Source organism: Schistocerca piceifrons, chromosome 3, assembly GCF_021461385.2.
Source record: "Schistocerca piceifrons isolate TAMUIC-IGC-003096 chromosome 3, iqSchPice1.1, whole genome shotgun sequence".
In the NCBI taxonomy this organism is placed as follows: Eukaryota; Metazoa; Arthropoda; class Insecta; order Orthoptera; family Acrididae; genus Schistocerca; species Schistocerca piceifrons.
Window position 1 is genome coordinate 500,975,352 of NC_060140.1, and position 26,365 is coordinate 501,001,716.

At 43.1% G+C, this 26,365-nt stretch overlaps 1 protein-coding gene across 6 annotated transcripts in view; it reads right to left on the reverse strand.

The window, feature by feature from the left end:
• The window catches only part of LOC124787724 (ubiquitin-conjugating enzyme E2 W), a 143,004-nt gene that overhangs the window by 81,516 nt on the left and 35,123 nt on the right, over positions 1 to 26,365 (reverse strand). For 5 of the 6 annotated variants that reach the window (XM_047254571.1, XM_047254573.1, XM_047254572.1 and 2 more), the window contains exons 3-4: positions 15,868 to 15,970; positions 2,842 to 2,997 (exon numbers count right to left, since the gene is read on the reverse strand). In XM_047254571.1, coding sequence (XP_047110527.1) covers positions 2,842 to 2,997; positions 15,868 to 15,970 — 259 coding nt within the window. The remainder of the gene's footprint in view (positions 1 to 2,841; positions 2,998 to 15,867; positions 15,971 to 26,365) is intronic. The other variant, XM_047254574.1, reaches the window with a different exon arrangement.

Here is a 26,365-nt window from a genome sequence, read left to right on the forward strand (position 1 = left end):
AATTCAAATCAGCAATTAATTTTAAGTTTTTGAAAGTAGTATGATTTACTGAATTACACATTTAGTAAGGTTCACAGAAAATGGGAAGAAATTGGTAAGTCAGTCAACATTCTAATGCTAAAAGAGAAAAGTGACCCTGGAATCAGAATGAATTCTTTTGCTTTTGCAGTACTTTTTTCAGTCACAGTAGGGTTATAAACACCATTCCACAATGAATAAAGCTTGACTTCAACAACTAATTAAAAAAGAAAACTCAGAGAATTTGCACTAATTTATTCAACAACTAATTAAAAAAGAATGCACTAATTTATTAACTAGACTAGGACTTTTGAGGAATATTTACAGTTGTTCCCATCAAATCACACAGAAAAATGATGTCTGACACAGTTTAATCTGATTTCTTTCTTTCTTTCTTTTAACTGATACGGGAAAATTGTGGACTGAACATAACAAATGGCACAAGGGAAGACACTTATTCAAACCTGTAACTGACACACGACACCACCAGAGTCTGGGTGACTTGTTAAGGTAGCCCCAACTTTTACTCCTTTGCTGAAAGTACTACACACACTTTTTTGCGTATGAGTTTAAATCATTGAACAGCTACTGTCGAACAGTTTGAAAAGTTTGGTGGTCCAGTTGCAGAGACTATGCCATTTTGCAACATTCTACAACATCATAATGTTTGACCTTGCTGTTTAATTATGTTTTTTGTTTTAGTCTCTGTGTGTCTTCTTACTACATTTTGGGGAGACAGCCTCTTATTCTGTATTCCCTGTTATCCTTTACAGTGTTTTCCTAGCAGTCACCCTGGGTATTGCAACTTTCCCTCCACCTGGCTTCCTATGTGGAAGTTATCACAGACTCATCTTATTCCTGCATAAGCTGTCCTTATTCCCATATTCCTTATCATCCTCCTCTGCTGTTCCTTCCTCTAACTATATTGTTCCATCCACATCCACATTTATTGCTCATGGAAATCACACATTTTTGTTGTACCACCAAACATTGAGACCTTCAGAGGTGGTAGAACAGATTTCTGTACACAGTGGGTACCTCTAATACCCAGTAGCACGTCTTCTTGCATTGATGCATGCCTGTATTAATTGTGACATACTATCCACAAGTTCATCAAGGCACTGTTGGTCCAGATTGTTCCACCCCTCAACGTTGATTCAGTGTAGATTCCTCAGAGTGGTTGGTGGGTCATGTTGTCCATAAATAGCCCTTTTCAGTCTATCCCAGGTATGTTCAGTAGGATTTATGTGTGGAGAACATGTTGGCCACCCTAGTCGAGCGATGTCGTTATCCTGAAGGAAGTCATTCACGAGAGGTGCACGATGGGGGCATAAATTGTCGTCCATGAAGACAAATGCCTCACCAATATGCTGCTGATATGGTTGCACTATCGGTCAGAGGATGGTATTCACATATCACAGCCGATATGGCGGCTTCCATGACCACCAACGGTGTATGTCGGCCCCACGTAATGTCACCCCAAAACATCAGGGAACCTCCACCTTGCACTCACCGGACAGTGTGTCTCTGACAATTGTCTGGTTGAAGGCATATGCGACACACATTGGTGAAGAGAACATGATCCCAATCCCGAGTGGTCCATTTGGCATGTTGTTGGGCCCATCTGTACTGCGCTGCATGGTGTTTTGGGTGCAAAGGTGGACCTCGCCATGGGCATCGGGAGTGAAGTTGCACATTATGCAGCCTACTGCGCACAGCTTGATTCGTAACATGAGGTTCTGTGACTGCGCTAAAAGCATTACTCAACATGGTGGCATTGCTGTCAGGATTCCTCCGAGCCATAATCCGTAGGTAGCGGTCATCCACTGCAGTAGTAGCCCTTGGACAGCCCGAGTGAGGCATGTCATCGACAGTTCCTGTCTCTCTGTACCTCCTCCATGTCACAACAACACTCCGAGGTGCCTGGACACTTCCCTTGTTGAGAGCCCTTCCTGGCACAAAGTAACAATGTGGATGCGATCGAATTGCAGTACTGACTGTCTAGACATGGTTAACTACAGACAACACAAGCCGTGTTCCTCCTTCCTGGTGGAATGACTGGAACTGATCAGATGTCGGACACCCTCTGTCTAATAGGCGCTGCTCATGCATGGTTGTTTACAGCTTTGGGTGGGTTTAGTGACACCTCTGAACAGTCAAAAGGACTGTGCCTGTGATACAATATCCACAGTAAACTTCTATCTTCAGGAGTTCTGGGAACAGGGTAATGCAAAACTTTTTGATTTTTTTTGTGTGTGTGTGTGTGTGTGTGTGTGTGTGTGTGTGTGTGTGTGTGTGTGAGAGAGAGAGAGAGAGAGAGAGAGAGAGAGAGAGAGAGAGAGAGAGAGAGAGAATGCACAACTGAGGCTGAAACCCAGGTTTTGTGAGCAACACATGCACTGCTACAGAATCCCCCCCAAACACACACACTTTTTTGTTTGTGCATATGACTGTGACTGGGAGGTTTCCTATAATTCAGATTCGGTGATAAGAAAAAATATAATTTTTTGCAAAACATTATCTCACTTTCTTAAATGAAATTATAGGGAGCTTTTTCTGCATTTACTACAGACTGATGCACAAATCTCTTTAGCACAACACTTCTCTATTTGCAATGCTTTTCTGCATAAAATTAGAGCCCACATCAAGAAAGATAATTAAAAGTTGTTGGTTGCTTTTATTCCTAGGTCCCATAAGGATCAACAACTTACATGTTACGTGTAACACATTCCAATAGTAATCTCAAATATATTTCAAGAATGTTACACTGATATTCAGTATGTGAGCTTATAAAGAAATGGTAAAAATGCTAGTGTTTACTACCTTCTCTTTACAACTGCTAAGCATGGAGACTATGCTAAGGCAGACTGACTGTACTGAAAGTGCTGGCGACCAGTCTTCAGTCAAAATTGACAAACAGATATGTCCGTTACTATACACATGTGGATGGACTGGAATATTTGGTCCTATGAATGTAACCTGCAAGAGAGCAATAAATTTACCAATACGTAAAAATTTTTAAATTTTTTTCCACAGTAAGACCCACAATATTTTTCCTGAATACATTATAAGAGTAAAGTCATTCAATATATCAAATGCAAGCATTACCTTAAATTTTTATAGCTAAAACAATACCTAATTAATAAAAGAGTAATGTACTAATTATCTATGAGGATTTCAGATCAATAACCAGTATGAATGAAGCAAGCCTATTTAAGTAACACAACTAAGTTAAAATGATTAATCAATTGAAAATTTGTCATAAGAACAAGAGTGTTGCAGAATGCAGCCAAATTACATTAAGAGAATATGATCACACAAAATTACGGGAATCGAAGATGTCAGTCCACAGAGAGACACCACCATAATTTGACAATGAAGCATACAATTGCTGAAAAAGTTTTTTTATGCTGTCAGATGTGTGGCATTTAATTGGTGACCATAGTGCTGCAGGTTATTATTGAAATGCCCATTAGTAATTACAACAAGTGTGAATCATGGTCATTATTCTTCATTTAAGTTTTCCTTAACTGCTTCTTTGAAACCCATTTTCCTATTTTTTTCTAAGGAAACACTGTTCAGTTTAAAATTAGCAGACTATTCTCAAGAAACACATCTCCTCCTCCTCCTCCTCCTCCTCCTCCTCAAGGTTTCATATTTTCATCAGTACTAAAATCAGACAAATCACTGTAATTTACATTTTATCCAGCAGAGAGTTATCTAAAAGAAAGTAACTTCTTGTCACTTACTGGTAAAACTTATACTGTTCCCATGTAACCTTCTTGATTTATCAAAGATGAATCAGAATATGGCAACAGCTGCTTCTTCTGCTACAAAGACATTTGGGAACTTGGCCATCCTGCCAACTACTGATATCCTTATTGTATGGATAGAGAGATTCTAAATAGAGTCAATCACAATTACAAAACAAAATGTGAAGCCTCAGAAAACAGTGTGGATCTCAAAATAAGAGTGATGATTAATCAACACTACGATATAGAGAATCTAAAGGTAAATTTGTATTAACGCGCTGATGGGAGAATTATCCTACCACCGTAAAATACTTCAAGTGCCAAAGTAAGTTTTTTCTCTCTTTTGAAAATGAAAGATGGTGTGTTACACCCAGCTAATGTAACTCACTCCAAACCTCCATCATGTCAAACCTCATCTCTAGCTATTCTTCTGCCCACTGATGGACAGCTGTAACTCCATAAGGACAAGAACGGATATGGAAATAGAACAGGCAAAAGCCTCCTGATTTCATATTAACTGGAGTGATCACATAGGCTCAGTAAAGCATGTGGCAGGCTTTGGTTCATTCGTAGGATACAGGGATAATATAAAAGTGTGACTACAGCCTAAAATAAGAAGAAAAACTTTCTGACACATGTAGATATTGTGTTAGTTTTCTTATTTACGTGGCTGCGGTCTGCTGAGAGTCCAGGGAAACAAGAAAATATAAGAAAACTCCTCTCACAGTAATGCTTCATCTTCTTTGCTGACATGAGATTTGTATACATAATGGTGCCAAATATTGTAATATTTGTATGTAAGACAATTCCAGCATACATGGCCATGGAGGGAGGGGGGGGGGGGGGGGGGGGGGAGAGAGAGAGAGAGAGAGAGAGAGAGAGAGAGAGAGAGAGAGAGAGAGAGAGAAAAAAAATCAGTGAATAGTACATTTGCACTAATTATCTACAACACTACAAAATCAGGGCTTACAAACTATTATGGAGTGTTTTCCTTATTGTCAATGCAATTCTGGACTTCCTTCTCAAGTAGACTGTTGTGACTTTACCAACCTAATACTAAAAAAAGATATACAAATCTTTCTTGGAACTATGAAATTCAAAGACTTGCACAGAAAATGTACGCTATGTTCTTCACTATAAAAATAATTTCCAGTGCTGCTGTGACTGAAAAGCAACATCTTGTTTACTTATTTTCATTTTATACTTTTCTATGACGATATTCTTTGGGGCATCTCTGTGCATCCACGAAGAATATTCTTTGCCCATAAAAGGGCAATTACAATGATCTGCTGGGTCAGTTAGCATACTACAAGCTTGATGTGGTTTAAGCATTTTGGAATTTGGAATTAACTCTACTGTTCTTGCACACGTATCACCCCCCCCCCCCCCCTCCCCCAATAGTATATAGTATAATATGGACTGATTTCAAAGGGACTGGAGCACTTACTCAGTTCCATCAAAGTTCTATGGCCAAGGAACTTAACCATTCAATAACCTTTTGGAGCAGCCTTTACGAAGTCATTCCAGTTCCCTTCCAAAAAATTCTGCTGGGCAAGACGTGTAAGCCATCATGTCACTATCACACTCTTGGTTGTGTATAAAATACCCCATTTATGATGGAATACCTGGCTGGTATCTTGGGTACTTGTTCTTATGTTGTTGAACTGACTCCAGATTTTTCTTGGCAGTTGTATAGCTGTAGTAATTGTTTCTGTCTGATTCTTCAGGCCTTGTCCAGAAAACTGTGTCCAATTAGCTCTTCAGGCCACCCAGGCTTTCTAGATTTAAGCCCAGTAAATGGAAGATAAGAAATATATTTTTATTGCAATGTTTTTAGTAACTGGTCTGTAGCAAAAATTATTCCATTCTTAGTCCACTCTCTGTTGTTAAACAAGATCTGTTGGTGCTATATTACACAAGACATGAAATGTGGAAACTTGTGTTTATTTTATTTTCAATATGTTGTTTGGATGGACATAAATCTCACTGAGAACTTACTGCAGCCATATAGAAGCTCAGTATCTGCTTACAGAACACACAACTGATAATATTGCTGTATATTAAAGTGTCTGCTTGTGCTACCCCCCCCCCCCCTCCCCTCCTCCAGCTTGTTCCAGTAAACTTTTGATAATGCTATTTCCTCTAAGCATTGGAGAGTGATCAAGTATTTCACCTAAATATTTATTTGATAATGCTATTTCCTCTAAGCATTGGAGAGTGATCAAGTATTTCACCTAAATATTTAGTACATAGGTTGCAGTTTAGCTGTCAACTGCAGCAACTGATACTAAGTTTTATTTCAGTGACCTTGCTCTTTAAGTGGAATATACACATCTTCATTTTACTGGGGCTCGGACAGGGCCTTCACTGTTTATAATGTGCACTTTGTGTACCTTGATCTTTGGAGGGTTTTCTTCTCCTCCTTTTGAAATTACTTGTATGGATAGAGCAATATCGTCTGCATCACAGTATTTTTGAGATGTTCTTGCCAATATCTTGGTTGTATATAATTCGAACAATATGGGAACTGGAACCACCTTGTGGCAGTTCATTTTCTGTCTTACATGATTTACTTGAACATTTTCCTACAGCGATTCTGAATAAGAAATTGTTAAACCGATTCCAATAGTTTAGTGAGTTTACAACACAAATGACTAAAATTACATAACTGTATGTGCAATGGAATAATATTTTTATAGGGAGTCTCACTCCACGCAGTTATAGTCAAGGCCACAAAGCTGAGTAGTTGCGGAAGGACCATAACAAAGACGTTGACCAACCACATCCACAGGCATTTGATGAACTACACATCAAGTAAATACGCACTTAAGCAAAGCAACGGAAGCAGTCTTTCTTTGAAAACAGCTTACAAATTCCTCATCATATATGCCAAGACATTCTCCTGCTGAAATATTGTAAATGAATTCAACGGACCTTTCTGTTGTAGTGGATGCTCTTCAGAATCCATCAATATGCAAGGTTCTATACTATACTGAATCCAGACTCACTCAAAAGAGTCCACTAAGCTACTGAATGATACAGGCTACCAAATTGTAGTCAACATTATTGTACCTAACACCTACACAGTCATTGCTACACAACAGGTGAAAGCATGATTTGCCGGAAAATGACAAGAGGGGTCACATTAAGTTTTAATTACCACCTCAAACACATAGTGTTAAATAAGTAATATTTTGTTTGCTTGCAGGTGCATGTCTGCCCTCCTGGTACACACTGAAATCCCATGGCTCTGAGCTGTAGCACACTACTCTAAGAGCCAAAAGAAAATGGCGCAGCCTACTGACAAAGTAGTGTGTCATGCAGAAATTCTTTTTCCATTTTTGAAGGGGAACAATGCATGCTTAGTTGATAGCAACAGTGTAGCATCATATGACAAAGTGGTTAATTGAAAAAGACACTTCCAGTGTAGTCAACCACATTGGAATGATGAACAAGGAGGCAGACCATTTCTGTCAAGAGCCAGGAAAAGTTGAGGTCCTGATGCTCGAAGATCAGAGTAACACAATCTAGGCAACAGTGAAAAAAAATGAAAGTCAGTCATGGAACAGTTTTCAAACCTTGGACGACATTTTGAATATGATGCAAGCCGCCACCCAGTGCATGCTGTGAGCTCACATACACTAAAACTGTCAGTCGAACTGAGGTGGAAGTGGAAATTTTATGCTGTGTCAAGGAGCGATCTTTTTTAGCAATGTAATCACCACAGATAAATGCTGGATGTATCACCATAAACATGACGAATGAGTAAAGCAAGCATGGAAAAAAGATGGATAACCACCACCATAAAAGGTGAAGACCCAAGCATCATGGGGCAAGGTGATACCGAGTCTTTTTTGGGACTGCCACTGTGTGGTGCTGACAGATTATGTTCCAATGGGCAATCAGTCACAGGCAGCTGTCCAAGGGGGTGTTTTTGCTCCATAATGACACCCCAGCTCATTATGCAAGGGCATAATTACATGTGCTGTTTCTTTGAGCTATCAAATTTTGCCTCACCATCTTCACCTGACACAGCGCCTAGTGACTTTTTCCTCTTTCCTTGGATGAATAAACTATTGTGGCAGGAATGTATAGTAACCAAAATATAGATTTCTAAAAACAAATTCTCTACCATGTCATCAGTAAATGGGAAAATCTGTCACATTGAAGGATGAATACACAGAAAAGAATTAAGGCATCATCAAGCTCCACAGCTGCAACTTGATCTTTTCAAGGTAGTAAATAAAACTTCATGGCCACCACTTGTACACTGTTCTACAAATTTACCCCATTTGGACTCTGTCTGGTTATTCCTACCAGGTCATGGAATTTTTCATTAAAGCATAACTGACATACACCAAGGTGACCAAAGTCATGGGATAACAATATTTGCGCATACAGATGGCGGTAGTGCTACATACACTACGTAAAAGAGGGCAGTGTGTTGGAGGAGCTGTCTTATGAACTCACCTGATTCATGTGAAAAGGTTTCAGATGTGATTTGGCCATGCATGGAACATTTCATTTTGAAAATCATTAAAGAACTCAAGAGACTGCTGAGAATAACAGATTTTGGGCATTACCTCTCACCATGGACAATGCAGTGGCCAATGGCCTTCACTTAAGGACAGAGCAACAGTGTTTGCATAAATATGTCAGTGCTACAAGCAATAATGCATGGAATAACCACAGAAATCAATGTGGGATGTACCACAAATGTATCAACTAGGACAATGCGGTGAATTTGGAGTTAATGGACTAATGCAGTAGATGACCAATTAGAGTGCCTTCGCCAACAGCATGACATCGCATGCACCGCCTCTACTGCGCTCATGACCATAGCCGATATTCCCTACACATGACTGGAACACTGTGGTCTGGTAAGATGAGTCCCAATTTCAGTTGGTAAGGGCTGTTGGTATGGTTTGAATGTGGTGCAGACCCCACGGACACTAGTTGTCAACAAGGCACTATGCAAACTGGTGGTGGCTGTGCTAACATGGAATGGATTGAACTAACCATTGACTGGAAACAGTTTGGCTACTTGGAGACCATCTACAGCCATTCATGGACTCCATATCTCCAAACAATGATTGAATTTTTATGTATGACAATGCACCATGTCACCAGGCCACAACTGTTCACGGCTGGTTTGAAGAACATTCTGAGCAATTTGTATGAACGATTTTGTCACCCATTGAACATATATGTGATAAAATCGACATGTCAGTTTGTGCACAAAATTCTACATTGGAAACACTTTTGCAATTACGGACAGCTATAGAGGCAGTATGGCTCAATATTTCTGCAAGAGACTTCCCACAAATTGTTGAGACCATGCCATGTCAAGTTGCTGCACTATAATGGACAAAAGAAGGTCTGACACGACATCGGGAGGTACCCCATGATTTTAAATCACCACAGTGTACCTCTCTCCTGATGCTAAATGAATCCACCCTTAAACACTGGTTTTCTGACATAATTATAGTTTTAATCTCTGCAGTCCCAACCAAAATTAGGTACTGAACTCTGAAATCTCTGAGTGATGTCATCACATTATGAAAAGGATAGTTGCTACTCACCATATAGTGGAGATGCTGAGTCGCAGATAAGCACAAAAAAAGACTTGGAAAATGATGTTTTAGCCAACAATGCATTTGTTGGAAAAAACCCCATGCGCGCGCGCGCACACACAGTATCTGGCACCTGAAGTCTGACATTTTGGCTTCAGCTGCCGAAGACTGTCGTGTGTGTGTGTGTGTGTGTGTGTGTGTGTGTGTGTGTGTGTGTGTGTGTGTGTGTGGGCCTTGTTGGCCGAAACCACAGTTTCCAACAGCCTAGACTCAGCATCTCCTCTACATGGTGAGTAGCAACTATCTTTTTCGTAATATTATTACAGTCCATCCTGGATTTTCAATTGTTTGCGTTATGTAATCATCTTCAAATCAATTTAAAAGCTCCACTCTGCAGGTCTAGAAAGGAATTTTTTTACCAGCAATTTCATGTTAATAATGACTGACTAATGCTTGCATCCACAATCACCAACAGAAGAATTACGTTGCTCCCACTGTAGGAGGAGACTTTAAAATCAGTTATGGTACCATGATACATGTACAATTTGACACTGTTCTGAACACATTTATACTTCAGAACTTAAAATTGGAATTGTCAAAGTTGGTTTTTCTTTTTCATAACTTAAACCAGACAAAATCATTAATATGTTAAAAACTCAAGGCTCTAATGAATTACCTGTTTCAGCCATAATAATGTGGGCAAAACTGTGCTGGCTAAGTTCCAGTATGAAACAAATATTTCATTCTAAGTGGTAGATTGGGATATTTAACCGTATGATAAAACTGTAGCTTTTGGGGTTAGCGTTTTTCAGACTATCATTAGTAAAGTTCACAACTGTTTGACAAACAGCATGATATTTTGGCTTTGAGACACAACTTGAGGATGACTAAAATTGTTTTCAAATACATCCATCCTGAAATATCTGTTGGAAAAATATTACACTATGTTAATATTTTAATGCTGTTAAATAAAATGATGCACTGGGAGGATTTCCAATCATTCAGTACAGGCTGACTGCTCAAGAAACGTCACTTCCTGAAACAAGCACATCACAAAACCATATGCACTCCTTATCTCACACATCTATGTATACCACTAATTACAAGTATAGCATATCATGGAAAGTCATTAAAAACAAAACAAAAAAAAAATCTTCAGGCTACAGTTATAATGGAATGATTCTAAATGACCACAGCAGCATGACAATCAGTGCAGAGCAGGACTGGTGAAATAAATCAGTGATACTGCATGCATGTATGCAACAAAGAGCAGAACAGTGTAGCAATGAAGGGATAAAACATGTTTGTCACAAAGCTGTGACAAGGGCAGCACCAGCAGCAATCCACTACAGACAATAGCTTGCTACCAACTGTACTTTTTTTGCATGATTGTCAGAAAAAAAAGAAGACATCAGCAGACACCTTAATATCAGCTGCTTTTACCTGGCATCCTATATACGATCAGCAAGACGATTATCAGAATAGATGAAATTTTTGGACAAATTGTTGGATTAGGTGGCAGGAGAATCACTGACTATTTAACAGATCTCCGTTTTCACATTTCCTTAGTCTTTTACTTTTACTGATGTAAAGCGAGAGTCAATAGTGAAGTTAAAAGTAGCATAGCTGGTAAACACACTGAAATCATTTATTTTGTAACAAATTTTGGAATAGCATCTCTTACTTGGATAACTTCATTTGTCTCAATATCAAAGTTGTTTCTTGTTTGAAAACTACCTTGCATGAATGCTTGATTTCTACTGCACATTGCTCTTTATGTTCAGGGATCCCTCTAGGATAATAAAAGCATTTTGCACAATATCCCCAGTAAATTACAGTAAAGTTTCTACTGACTTCTAACATATTTTTCACTCGATATTAATTGTTTCAAAAGCACATTGTAGAAAGATATTTGTTGAATTTTTTTTCTCTGAATCTAAACTCTACTGAGCAAATGCCATAACAATAACTATGCCTCATCTCCAATGAGCATGTAAGGCAGTACAACAGACATCTGTAGCAGTAAACATTATAGCAGTATATTAAAGTTCTCTCATTGCATCAAGTGACACTCACTTGAAGACCAAATGGTACTGTTGCTTTGTTTCCTATTTCTCCTATGGTGATTCTACTGAAACTCCTATGAACATTTGTAACTGTTTGTTCTATGATTGAGTAAAACTGTTTACAGTTGAAAAACAACTGTGTAGAATTTTATGGGCATTTTAATGAATGTTCATTTCTTCTTTTGAGCTACATGGGTCACAAATAAAGTTAGTCCAAGTAGATTGTAGTTCGTGTCTTTTGTACCGTAAGCTGTAGTCAAACATAGTAGTTTACTTTCTGAAGTGATATCCACAAGTACAACATGATGAAACTTTCAATTTCTCTGACTGAAAACACTGATTGGATGGATAGACCATACACTCAGTTCCTTTTAGACACACATTGACATAAATGATAAAATCTAACAGCACTGTATCCTAAGTACACTCATGATAGTAACACATTTCAAACTTCAAGGAACTGTAGATAACAACTCTTCCCACTCGTTGGGCAACTTCTTTGGTCAGGATAATGTACTGCACTGCTCAGTTGCCTCACTACACATGCATAAGAAGTGCTGATGTGGTGCCAACCCAACACACTGTGCTGCACTACTCTCGAGCATCACTACACTACAACCTGGGGCTCAAGCATGGACTGAAATTATCTAACAAGGGGAGGCCGTCAATTGTGAAATTCAGATTTGATTTATACTGCGCATAATAAAAGCTAATGGCCAGAGGTGTAATGTGGCAAAGCACCAAGATGGACTTCTCAGCCGTTGTCGAGAAAATCGACAGTTAAAAGAAACCGTTGCGGTGAAATACTCTCTACGATTAACAATTTTCTACAGCGTCGTGGTGCAGCGGTAAGCGCTCGGGTTCGTAATCCGAAGGCCGCCGGATCGCATCTCGTGCCATGCAACCTTTTTTTTTTTATATATATAAAACGAAAGCGCTGGCACGTCGATAGACACACAAACAAACACAAACACAAATACACACACAAAAATCAAGCTTTCGCAACCAACGACTGCTTCATCAGGAAAGAGGGAAGGAGAGGGAAAGACGAAAGGATGTGGGTTTTAAGGGAGAGAGTAAGGAGTCATTCCAATCCCGGGAGCGGAAAGACTTACCTTAGGGGGAAAAAAAGGGCAGGTATACACGCACGCGCGCGCGCCCACACACACACACACACACACACACACACACAAACACACACACACACACATCCATCCGCACATACACAGACACAAGCAGCAAAATCTCCAGTTACTTTCTAGTTCACCTTTATCTCTCCCCATATATTTTTATTTTCATTTTCATTTCAGCCTCATATTACACTTTCCACCTTCTAATACCATGTCACCCTCACAAAACCCCCACAACGACCCCATTAAATTTTATTTACATTCCCTCCACAAACATGCCTTCACCCTAGCCAGATTACGCTCCCATATTTTATTTTCTCAGGCTTGTCTGACATTTGGCATTACCCCCAAAGGCCTCACACTTAAAGTTCCCATCTCTGGCTGCAACTCTTCTTTCCATCAGTCCCTATACCAGTTCCAAACTGAACAATCCATTGCCCTCACCTACCTAATCCTTCACCTACACATCAACTCAGCCAATGAACACACCCGTCAACTCCAATCCTTAATAAAAGTCCTCAATCTTTCCTCTCCCACATCCACACTGGCTGTTCAGAGCATCCTCCTACAGGCCAACCGCAAATTAGAACAGCATGCCACCCTCCACCACAAAAAACTATCCAATCTCCTGGTTTCCCACCTCCGGAAAGGCAACTCACTCACCCTTCACAACCTTTCCAGCAAACCTCAACCTCCTCTCATTGCACACAAACCCAGTCTCTCCCATATAGTCAATCTCCCACTTCCAGCTCCACTCCCTCCAAAACCTCAAAATTCCAATCAACACAATCTGGAACCACAACACCCTAATTCAGTAGTTAACCTTTCCTCCAAACCTCTCTCCCAATCTGAAACCTCTGTCCTATCCAAAGGCCTCACCTTCAGCCCCACTCCCCAATTCAACCAAACAGCCCTCGTCAAAGATTTACTGTCCTACACTCGTACTCTCTGCTGGAAATATCACTTTGCCACGAAGAAAAATGATCCTAATCCTACTCCTAATGATCCAACTCCCCAAGACACTATCCAAATTGAACCCTGCCTGGAACAGTTCTGTCCTCCGCCACAGCGGGACCCACCTCCTCTTCCTCAAAATCACCCTCTCCAAACCATCCAGGAATTTCTGACTTCCAGCCTTGCCTCTCAATCCTTCTTAAAAAACTTAATCCTACTCCCCATCACCACTGCTGAAGCCCAGGCTATCCGGGATCTGAAGGCTGACCGATCCATCGTCATTCTTCCGGCGGACAAGGGTTCCACGACCGTGGTACTTGATCGTCGGGAGTATGTGACTGAGGGACAGCGTCAGCTTTCAGACAACATCACATACAAAGTTTGCCAAGGTAATCCCACTCCTGATGTCCAGGCGGAGCTTCAAGGAATCCTCAGAACCTTAGGCCCCCTACAAAACCTTTCACCTGACTCCATCAAACCTCCTGACCCCACTGACACCCCGCACCCCTACCTTCTACCTTCTTCCTAAAATTCACAAACCCAATCATCCCGGCCGCCCCATTGTAGCTGGTTACCAAGCCCCCACAGAACGTATCTCTGCCTACGTAGATCAACACCTTCAACCCATTACATGCAGTCTCCCATCCTTCATCAAAGACACCAACCACTTTCTTGAACGCCTGGAATCCTTACCCAATTTGTTACCCCTGGAAGCCATCCTTGTAACCATTGATGCCACTTCCTTATACACAAATATTCCGCACGTCCAGGGCCTCGCTGCGATGGAGCACTTCCTTTCACGCCGATCACCTGCCACCCTACCTAAAAGCTCTTTCCTCATTACCTTAGCCAGCTTCATCCTGACCCACAACTTCTTCATTTTTGAAGGCCAGACATACCAACAATTAAAGGGAACAGCCATGGGTACCAGTATGGCCCCCTCGTACGCCAACCTATACATGGGTCGCTTAGAGGAAGCCTTCTTGGTTACCCAGGCCTGCCAACCCAAAGTTTGGTACAGATTTATTGATGACATCTTCATGATCTGGACTCACAGTGAAGAAGAACTCCAGAATTTCCTCTCCAACCTGAACCCCTTTGGTTCCATCAGATTCACCTGGTCCTACTCCAAATCCCATGCCACTTTCCTTGATGTTGACCTCCATCTGTCCAATGGCCAGCTTCACATGTCCGTCCACATCAAACCCACCAACAAGCAACAGTACCTCCATTATGACAGCTGCCACCCATTCCACATCAAACGGTCCCTTCCCTACAGCCTAGGTCTTCGTGGCAAACGAATCTGCTCCAGTCCGGAATCCCTGAACCATTACACCAACAACCTGATAACAGCTTTCGCATCCCGCAACTACCCTCCCGACCTGATACAGAAGCAAATAACCAGAGCCACTTCCTCATCCCCTCAAACCCAGAACCTCCCACAGAAGAACCACAAAAGTGCCCCACTTGTGACAGGATACTTTCCGGGACTGGATCAGACTCTGAATGTGGCTCTCCAGCAGGGATACGACTTCCTCAAATCCTACCCTGAAATGAGATCCATCCTTCATGAAATCCTCCCCACTCCACCAAGAGTGTCTTTCCGCCATCCATCTAACCTTCGTAACCTCTTAGTTCATCCCTATGAAATCCTCACAATCTTCTCAGGTGATTATACCCTTAATCAGATCGCAGCTCTTCTGCATCTCTGTCCAGATTACTGAGTTATCCATTTGTATTGTAGGACTTTGGCAGAATGAGAAACCCAGATTGAGCTTCCTTTTACGTTACTTGCGACCTATCACATCTCACTTTATATACCATACATAAAGTAAAGATTTTGTGATAGGACAATTCACACCTCTAATGACAGTGTCTTGTGTTGTTGATTTCACTGCTTTTACTACTGTATTTTTCTGCAATAAGGAAGAATTGACTAGTCAGTCACTGTCCTGACTGAACTGCTCTTTATCTCCATCTTCCATGCACATTAGGTCTGATCCACCCTCTTAGAAAGGAACTTGCAGTTCCAAATCAATGAACTAAGTATTTATTTTCATGTGTTCTAGTTGACCTTACTACAGCTTCCTTCCAGCCTGATGGGCATTAATAATAAATAAAATTATTTTATTGTACTTCTGTACTGATGTTAAGTGAAGATTTCTCATGAAAGTTAAACCAACTTACTGACAACAATTACATATTGTCTCTGACACTGTAATTGGTGACCTTTGTTGTTATTAACTGTATTTTATATAAATCAATTTTTCACATTCCTTCTTGATCTTGAAATCTTTGCAAATATTAGCCTTTAAAGTGTTTAAATCAAGGTTATGAATGTCATATTTAGAAAAAGAACCCGAATGTTAAGTACCTCTGGTGAGTCAAAGGGGTATTTTGAACTAAATTTGAACTGGAGTTGGAACTGCTCGCCCTCATATAGTGTACCTTGTGCACCATCCATCTGAATAATCCATCTGGAAAAGAAAAGAGAAATACAAAAATAATGATTAACACAAATGTAACTGACTTCCAATGGCCCTTGCTGTCTATAATTCAACAAATATATTTCCATCCTTAATACATAAAACACAGAAACAATATCTACAAGTAAGGGTACATAAATATAAGAAAAATTGTGTTTGCCATTACACTCCAAATGGCCATTTCAAAAACAAATCATGTAAAGGCTGATACAAAAATGAGGTAGAAACAGTGAAGAATGAAAAAGCAAAAGCAAACATCTGTTCCTAGCCTTTGGAACTATTAGTTCTTTCCTCAAGAAGGAAAGCAGGGTAGGTTGGGGACGGTCAGAAAGGAGAAACAGGTCACTCAGACCCATGCATGGGAGGAACCCACCTGTAGAGGGGACAAGGAGAAACAAAAATCAAGATCACTTTTAAATGTGTTAATCGGCAGTACTGGAATTTCACCTCCTAAAGGTAAGCAGTGGCCAGCCACTCAGTCACTTTGCAATTTTATTGATTTCTAATGCAAATTTTTCTTCTGATACTATTAATGTACTGTCACGCTTTATTTGGTATGCCAAATTATTTGAAAACCTATCCTTAAAAGATTCTAGAAAGAACATCATATATTATCATTATTATATGCTATGTTGAATGAACACTTTCTTCCTCATCTGTATCAACATACATTGTGCTCAGACACATGTAATACATCAAATCTCTTTTCAAGCAAGAAGAAAGGAATGAAGCTCAGAATTCAGTAGCCCCCTCCTTCTAATCTACAAGACTAACATGACCTGTGCATGGAGATTCGATGCCATCTATTACTGTCCACATACTACATGTGTGTAAAATCCATTATATCAAAAGGCACTGCACTCAGATCAATGTTTTTCTAATGAACATATTTCATCCCTGACATGAACTTCTGAATGCCTTGCAAACTACATCAGCTGACACTAAAACATAACTAATGGGTTCACAATGTTATCCAGACACAAATTTCTTACATGTGGAAAAAGGTGGAAGTCAGAGGGTACAAAATCTTGTAAATCAGATTAGTGTTCTAACAATTTGTATTTCAAATCCCTTTGCTTTACCACTACACTATATTCACTCCAGGCCTCTTCTCAAACATTTTCATCCAGCTGAGGTAATAAATAAAAATAACTCCTTTTACATCCTAGGAAACACTGGCTACAAACTTTCTGGCAAAAGAAATCAACTTCATCTTTTATGACGGAGGTCCATCAGTTTCCAAAGTTATAATCACCAAGTTCATTCTGGTTGACTGATGCTTCAGCCACAGTTTTAAACTGGCACTAGAAACAACTTTAAAAAGTTTCAACGATGCTGATAAATTGCTCTCCACATATGCTTTTGGTCATATTTCAACAAATTTGACACCCAGCTTGGGCAAAACTTTATCCTATTTCTAATTTTAAAACTAATATGCTATTTTTATTGATATGCCTATGGTTCAGCATGTCATACACATTCAGCAGCTGATCAAACAGATGTGTTTCAAGTATTGCCAGAATCAGAAACAAAATTCAGTGTCAATGCAAAATAAAACCTACTTTGAAATGTCTACTGCAGCTGCTTGTTTTACTGTACAATGACACTGATCTTTGGGTCTGACTATAGTAGTAACTGAAAGATGCCATGACATAACATAATTAACAAAAAAATTTTGTTGTTGACTATGGGATTAAAAAATTAAATCACCCATCCCTCATCCGGGTCTAGCATGTGGTGGGAGGCTCCCAACCCCAACCATATTTACCTCATCTCAAAAGCAGTTTAAAACATTAGAGCTGCAAATGAAACCAGAGTTAGTGACCACAGACACAATTCTGTTTGTTTTGTTTTGTTTTAGGGCACAAAAACAACTAGTGTCATACACGTCCAAGTCACAACTGTAGAACATGAAGACAAAGAGAGGAGTTAAAAACGAAGGGGGAAGACAGCTAAAAACAGGGATGTGGACAAAGGTCTATAAAATATGCCATAGAGAAAAAGAGGTCCTGAACTAATGATTAAATGTCCTTCACTGTATTGCTATGACAGATAAAAAGTACAATGCAGCCGACAGCCCACGCATAGTTCGTTAAAACGGCCAATAACTCAAATGACAAACACAAATGAGAATGTAAGTATTTAAAAAAAGGGCATTCCATCAGGAAATGGCGGACCGTCAAAGGTTGATGGCACTGAGCACAAAGTGATGGGGGAGCACCACTTAACAAATGGTGATGGCTAAGAACACAGTGTCCTAGCTAAAACGATTTTCTCATGGCGAGAGGGCCAAGAGCAGGTCGTCCAAACTGCTGGGAGAGGTTTAATTCCCCGGAGCTTGTTCCCATGAAGGGAGGACCAGCGGTGATGCCAAAGTGACATGACCTATTGACAGGCGGCAACACAGACATCATTAGAGGAAATATTAGAACTAGTCGGCTGAGGTACGGGGACTGCAACCTTGGCAGCAGCCTCGTTTCCTGTCAGACCGACACGAACTGGAATCCACATACACATAACAGGGACTCCATCAAGAGTTGGCAAGTAACAGCTTTCCTGGACCAGTTGCACTAAGGGATGTATCGTGTACAGCACACAAAGGCTTTGTAGGGCACTGAGACACAATGAGTAGATGACACAATTGAAAAGCCTGTGTCACCGGAGGTACAGCATGGCCTGATACAGGGCAAAGAGCTCTGCTGTAAATACTAAGCAGTGTTCCAGAAGCCGATATCAAAATATGTCAGTGCCAATGACGAAGGCACACCCGACACCATGATCAGTCCGAGAGCCATTAGTGTATACAAAGGTACTCTGCGAAGTTCTGTGTGAAGGTCGTGAAAGTGAAGGCGATAGAGCAAGGCAGGAGTAGTGTCCTTAGGAAGCAAATGATGGCCAAGGTGAGCATGAACCGCCACACGAAGCCAAGGTGGTGAAGGGTTCATACCCATCAGGAAAGTGGAAGGCAGCGTGAAGTTAAGCTGCCTGAGCAACAGCCGAAAGCGAACTCCAGGAGGTAACAGAGAAGAGGGATGTGCCCCATACTGACGATCAAAGGAGTCATCTAAGGAGGAGGTGTATGATGGGTAGCCACACATGGCAGATAAATGGCATGCATATCTGCTGAGGAGAAAGTCATGGTGGTCAGACAGAGGTAGTTCGGCAGCTTCTGCGTACAGAATCTCAGCCCGACTAGTATAAAAGGCACCAGTCGCCAAACGGATGCCATGATGGTGTACAGAATGAGACGGCATAAGAGGGATTGATGTGCAGATGCACAAATGAAACACCCATAGTATAGTTTCCAACGGACAAGGGACCAGTACAAATGGAGGAGGGTGGTTTGATCTACTCTCCAGGAAATACCACAGAGGATACTTAGGACACTGAGGGACTGCGTACAGCAGGCTGCCAGGTAAGACATATGGGAGGACCAAGAAAGTTTACTATTGAGCGTCAGCCCTAGGAATTTCGTACTTTCAATGAATGGAAGAGCAACAGGCCCAAGATGTAAAGACGGTGGAAGAAACCAATTGCACTGCCAGAAATTGATTCAAACGGTTTTGCCAGTGAAAATGAAAGCCTCTGTCAATGCTCCATGAGTAAATATGATCAAGACATAGCTGAAGACGAAGCTCAATGAGACAGGTCAGTGGAGAACTGCAATAGATGGCAAAATCGTCAATGAAAAGGAAGCAGGAGATACCTGGTGGGAGACAGGCCATAATAGGGTTACTGGCGACAGCAAAGAGGATGACACACAGGATGGAACCCTGAGGCACACTATTTTCCTGGATAAAGGTGTCTGACAATGCAGAACCTACACGTACCTTGACAAGTCGGTCTTTTAAAAATTCCTGACGGAAATGGGGCAGGCAGGCATGGAAGCCCGGCATGTAGAGAGTGCAGAGGATACCAGTCCTCCAGCAGGTATCGTAGGCTTTCTCCAAATCAGAAAACATGGCCACAATCTGAGATTTCCGCATAAAACCATTCATAATATGGGTGGACAAAGTGACAAGATGGTCAACTGCAGAACAACACACTCGAAATCCACACTGTGCAGTGGTTAGTAAATTGCAAGGCTGAGCCATCATACCAGCCAAGCATGAATCATATGTTCCATCACCTTGCATACACAGCTGGTGAAAGAAATGGGGCGGCTGCTAGAAGGAAGGTGTTTGTCCTTACCAGGCTTAGGTATGGGTATGACAGTGGGTTCACACCATGGTCTGGGAAACACACCCTCTGGCCAGATGCAGTTGTATGTATGAAACAGAAGATACCTGCCCATAAGAGAAAGGTGTTGCAACATCTGAAAGTGAACATCGTCTGGCCCTGGGGTGGAGGATTGGGATGAAGTGAGAGGATGATCTAGCTCCTTCGTAGTTAAGGCGACATTGTAGCACTCATGATTCTGAGAAGAGAAGGGTATCGCCCGAGCCTCCTCCGCTTGTTTCCGATAGAGGAAGGCGGGCTGATTGTGGGAGGAGCTCAAAATTTGCACAAAATGGCAGCTCAAGGTATTGGAGATAGCAGTAGGGTCCACTATGACATTGTCTGCTACTGTCAGGCCGAAAATTGGGGAATGGACCTTGGTCCCAGAGAGCCGTTGGAGGTTTGCCCACACAACGGAAGAAGGAGTGGAACTGTCGAAAGAGCTAGTAAATAAAATCCAGCTAGCTTTTTTGCTATCACGATGACCGCGACGACACTGTGCACACAACTGTTTATAACGAATGCAGTTTTCCATCGCAGGATGATGGTTACAAATGTCGGGAGCACATCTCCACGCGCGAATTGCGTCGCGGCACGCCTCAGTTCACTGAGGGACCATTACATGGTGCAGTAAAGACGAAGTGTGAGGGATGGAATGTTCTGTGGCGGTAAGGATAATGGTTGTAAGATATTCCACCTGGTCATCACAAATGGGGAAATGTTGTTCGTCAAAGTTCGCCAAGGAGGAGTAAAGCCTCCAGTTGGTTTTAGAAAGCTACCATTTGAGTGTGCACGTACGTGGGGTAGGAGTCAGCAAACAGATAGTACACGGGAAATGGTCGCTTGAGTATGTGTCAGAGAGAACAGATCACTCGAGATGATCGGCAAGCTGGGCAGTGCAGAAGGATAGGTCCAAATGGGAATAAGTGTACGTGGAGTTTGAAAGAAACATGGGTGACTCCCATGTTAAGGCAGATGAGGTTAAAGTTGACTGAGAAGGCCAGCTGAAAGGGCAACTCTTCTGAGAGAACCCCAAAGGGGATGGTGCACATTACAGTCATCGAGCAGCAGAAAGGGGTGAGGTAGCTGCCCAGTAATTTGGAGGAAGTCTACCCTGGTGACCTCGAATGACAGAGCGAAGTAAATGGTACAAAGGAAAAAGGTCAGGTGAGGAAGGAAAATGCAGACTGCAACAACTTGAAGCCAGGTAGTCAGGGAAATGGGTTGACTATGAATGTCATCCTGGATGAGCAGTATGACTCCCCATGAGATGGAATGCCATCTTCGGGGGGAAAGGTCAAAGCAGACTGGGAAGAAATGCGGGAGCTCAAAGAAATCGTGCGGGCGCAATTTTGTTTCTTGGAGGCAGAGAACAAGCGGACACTGGGAATCAAAGAGCAGCCATAAGTCCTCTTTGTTGGATGGAAGGCCGTGAACATTCCTTTGGAGGAAAGTCATGACAGGGAAAGGGAAGGAGAGAAAAAAATGAAGGGGTGTCACCTTGGTGGCCTCAAAGTGCCAGCCTTCGAAGACTCACTGCTACAGAGTATAGAAGGTGGAGGATCCTGCACCATGAGACCCACAGAGACGTTGGGAATTCTCCTTCAGTTGGTCTATAAAGTTCAGGGCAGCAAAACAATTGGCGGTGCGCAACGGTGACATATCACGTGGTGACACCATTGAAGAGGATCTCCGAGATGGTGAAGGAGAAGACCATTTGCCTTTGTTTGATTCTTTGAAGCCTTTCCAGTTGGCAGAGAAAGACTCAGTCATTTGTTGGCCAGTGGGAGGGGGGGAGAGGGGGGGGGGGGGAGACATAGGAAGTCTTCACAGCGGTATTCCTTCTGTCCTTTCTGCCCTACCAGTTGTGTAGCAGGTGACATCACCCCCATGAGGCGAAAGTCTGGTGGCTTGTTGCACAGCTGGAGGAGGAGATGCGGATGCTGCCATGACACCGGGCAATTTTACAACCACGGTGCTGAATTTGAGGTCACATGTCTGCATGGCCATGTCCTTCATTGAGCAAAATGTAGCAAGAACATTACTGTAAGTGCTGGATGGTAGAACGCAGGGTTTGCAACTAGCCAATATAACTTATGAGTTACCAGGTAAGACACTTTTTCCTTTACCTGGATCTCCTGGACAGCCTGTTCATCAAGATACACGGGAAATCTCAAGAGGAGGCAGCATGGTAGCCATTGCAGTTGATACAGTGGGGAATATTTTTTTTTTTTTTTTTTTTTTTGTGGTTTTAGGGCGCACAACTTCAATGGTCATTAGCGCCCTGACTACATTAAGAATGCACCGCGAGGCACAAGTTTAAAACAACAACTAAAAGGGAAAACACGATAAAAGACAGACTGACAGGCATAGGATTAAAAAACAGCATCATCAAATGTCCTTAGAGAGGTTTGTAAAATTGATAAAACGAAGAACGCGAGCAGCTGCTCGTGGGTCATCCGCTAAAATGGCATCTAGAGTACATGGCAGGTTAAGATCAAGACGCAGTGTGTTAAAATCCGGACAGGACATTAAAATGTGGCGGACCGTCAGCAATTGCCCACATGGGCAGAACGGCGCCGGCGCAGCCGTCAGCAGATGGCGATGGCTGAACCGGCAGTGTCCAATGCGTAACCGGGCCAAAACGACCTCCTCCCGCCGAGAAGGGCGGGAGGAGGACGTCCAAACCGCGGGAAGAGGTTTCAAGGCCCGAAGCTTGTTGTCTGTAAGTGCAGCCCAATCGACATGCCACAGCGATAAAATGCGCCGACAAATGACCCTGCTACAATCCGACGAAGGGACACAACAAGAAGCTGTCCGAGGCTGGAGGACCGCAGCCTTGGCCGCGGCATCTGCAGCTTCGTTCCCAGGGATACCGACATGGCCAGGGACCCACATAAAGCTAACCGGAGAACCGACGTCCACAAGCTGCTGAAGAGAGCGCTGGATCCGGTGCACGAAAGGGTGAACCGGATACGGATCACTGAGGCTCTGGATGGCGCTCAGGGAATCGGAGCAGATGACATAAGCAGAATGTCGGTGGCGGCAGATGTAAAGAACAGCCTGGTAGAGGGCAAAGAGCTCAGCTGTGAAGACCGAACAATGGCCATGGAGCCGGTATTTGAAACTTTGTGCCCCGACAATAAAAGAACACCCAACCCCGTCATTGGTCTTTGAGCCATCTGTATAAATGAAGGTCATATTGATGAACTTCGAACGAAGTTCAACAAAACGGGAGTGGTAGACCGAACCGGGGGTAACCTCTTTTGGGAGCAAGCTGAGGTCAAGGTGAACGCGGACCTGAGCCTGGAGCCAAGGTGGAGTGTGGCTCTCGCCCACTCGAAAGGTTGCAGGGAGTGAAAAATTAAGGTGTTGAAGGAGGCGATGAAAGCGAACTCCAGGGGGTAGCAGGGCAGAGACATACAACCCGTATTGACGGTCGAGAGAGTCGTCAAAAAAGGAACGATAAGACGGGTGGTCGGGCATTGACAGTAGCCGACAGGCATACCGACAAAGCAGTATATCACGCCGGTAGGTGAGTGGCAATTCGCCAGCGTCAGCATGAAGACACTCTACGGGACTAGTATAAAACGCTCCGATCGCAAGTCGTAAACCCCGATGTTGTATGGAGTTGAGGCAGCGTAAGATGGATGGCCGTGCAGAGGAGTATACGAAGCTCCCATAATCCAGCTTGGAGCGGACGATCGACCGATATAGACGAAGTAGGAGGGTTCGATCCGCTCCCCACGACATACCACTGAGAACACGGAGGACATTTAAAGAACGGGTACAACGGGCAGCCAAATATGACGCATGTGGAGACCAGCTAAGTTTCCTGTCAAATGTAAGACCTAAAAATTTTGTTGTCTCCACGATTGGGAGAGCAACGGGACCGAGTCGTAACGACAGTGGGAGAAACTCTTTGTAGCGCCAGAAGTTAATACAGACCGTCTTCTCGGCAGAAACACGGAAGCCATTGGCGACACTCCAGGAGTAAAGACGGTCAAGAGAACGCTGAAGACAGCGCTCCAGGACACGTGTACACTGCGCGCTGCAATAGATGGTAAAATCGTCCACGAAAAGGGAGCCTGATACATCAGCTGGGAGGCAATCCATTATTGGATTGATCGCTATGGCGAAGAGAGCAATGCTCAAAACTGAGCCCTGTGGCACCCCATTCTCCTGGCGAAAGGTGTCTGACAGGACAGAACCCACACGTACCCTGAACTGTCGATCCATTAAAAAGGAACGAATAAAAAGAGGGAGGCGACCGCGAAGGCCCCATGTATGCATGGTGCGGAGAATGCCCGCCCTCCAACAGGTGTCGTAAGCCTTCTCCAAATCAAAGAACACAGCTGCGGTCGGGCGCTTCCGCAAGAAGTTATTCATAATGAAGGTCGACAAGGTAACCAGATGGTCAACAGCAGAGTGGCGCCTACGAAATCCACATTGTACATTGGTAAGTAGGCGTCAAGACTCGAGCAGCCAAACCAATCGAGAGTTAACCATTCGCTCCATCACTTTACAGACACAGCTGGTAAGCGAGATGGGTCGATAACTGGAAGGCAAGTGCTTGTCCTTCCCCGGCTTAGGAATCGGGACAACAATAGACTCGCGCCAGCATGTGGGAACATGTCCCTCAATCCAGATGCGATTGTAAGTATGAAGAAGAAAACCTTTACCCGCAGGAGAAAGGTTCTTCAGCATCTGAATATGAATAGAATCAGGCCCTGGAGCGGAGGACCGTGATCGGCCAAGTGCGTTTTCGAGTTCCCGCATGGTGAATGGGGCATTATAACTTTCACGATTCGAGGAGCGGAAGTTAGGTGGCCTAGCCTCCTCTGCCTGTTTGCGGGGGAGGAAGGCAGGGTGGTAATGAGCGGAGCTCGAAACCTCTGCGAAAAAGCGGCCGAAGCCATTGGAGACATCCTCAGGGGCCACAAGGACGTCATTCGTGACCGTCAAGCCAGAAATTGGTGAGTGGACCTTAGTGCCAGATAGCCGGCGCAGGCTACCCCAGACAACAGAAGAAGGAGTAAAACTGTTGAAGGTGCTTGTGAAAGCAGCCCAGCTGGCTTTCTTGCTTTCTTTAATAATACGACGACACTGTGCACGTAATTGTTTGTAAGTGATACAATTCGCCACTGTAGAGTGGCGTTTAAAGGTGCGTAAAGCACGTTGACGAGCACGTAAAGTGTCTCTACATGCTGCGGTCCACCAGGGGACCGGTACGCGACGTGGAGAAGAAGTAGGGTGAGGGATGGAATATTCAGCAGCAGTGAGAATGACTTCCGTGAGGTGTGCGACCTGACGATCGCAGCTTGTGAAGGTTTGATCCTGAAAGGTCGCCCTGGAAGAGAAGAGCCCCCAGTCTGCTTTGGAGATGGTCCAACTAGATGAGCACGGAGAGGGGGTATGCTGCAGGAGATGGATAACACACAGGAAGTGCATACCACTCAAACCGGCATGCAAGTTGGGAATAGGTGTGAGATGTGTCCGAAAGAAAAGTAGGGGCGCCAGTATTGACCCAGACAAGATTGAGCTGGTTGAAAAGGTCTGCTAACAGGGAGCCCCTCGGGCAGGATGCCGGAGAGCCCCAAAGGGGATGGTGGGCATTGAAGTCTCCACTTAACAAAAATGGGGCAGGTAGCTGAGCAATAAGCTGCATCATGTCTGCCCTGGTAACGGCAGATGACGATGGAGTGTAGACGGTACAAATGGAAAATGTAAAAGCGGGGAGAGTAATTTGGATGGCAACTGCCTGCAGGCCGGTGTGCAATGTGATGGGATCGTAGTAAATATCATCCCGGACCAGCAACATAACCCCTCCATGAGCCGGAATACCTACCACAGGGGGTAGGTCAAAACGCACAGAGGTGTAGTGTGCCAAGGCAATTTGATCGCATGGGCGTAGCTTCGTTTCCTGGAGGGCTACGACGAGCAGACGGTGCAAGCGGAGCAGCAACTTCAAGTCCTCTCAGTTGGAGCGAATGCTGCGAATATTCCAGTGAATAAGTGCCATCGTAAGAAGAAAAGGAAGACGAAAGAAGGGGTCACCTCGAAGGCCGCTGAGGGCCTGGCTTCGAGCGAGCACTGCCGCCGCTATCAGTAGGCGGACAGTCATCGTCCATTGGGTCTATACGTTCATCAGCCATCTTGGTAAGATGG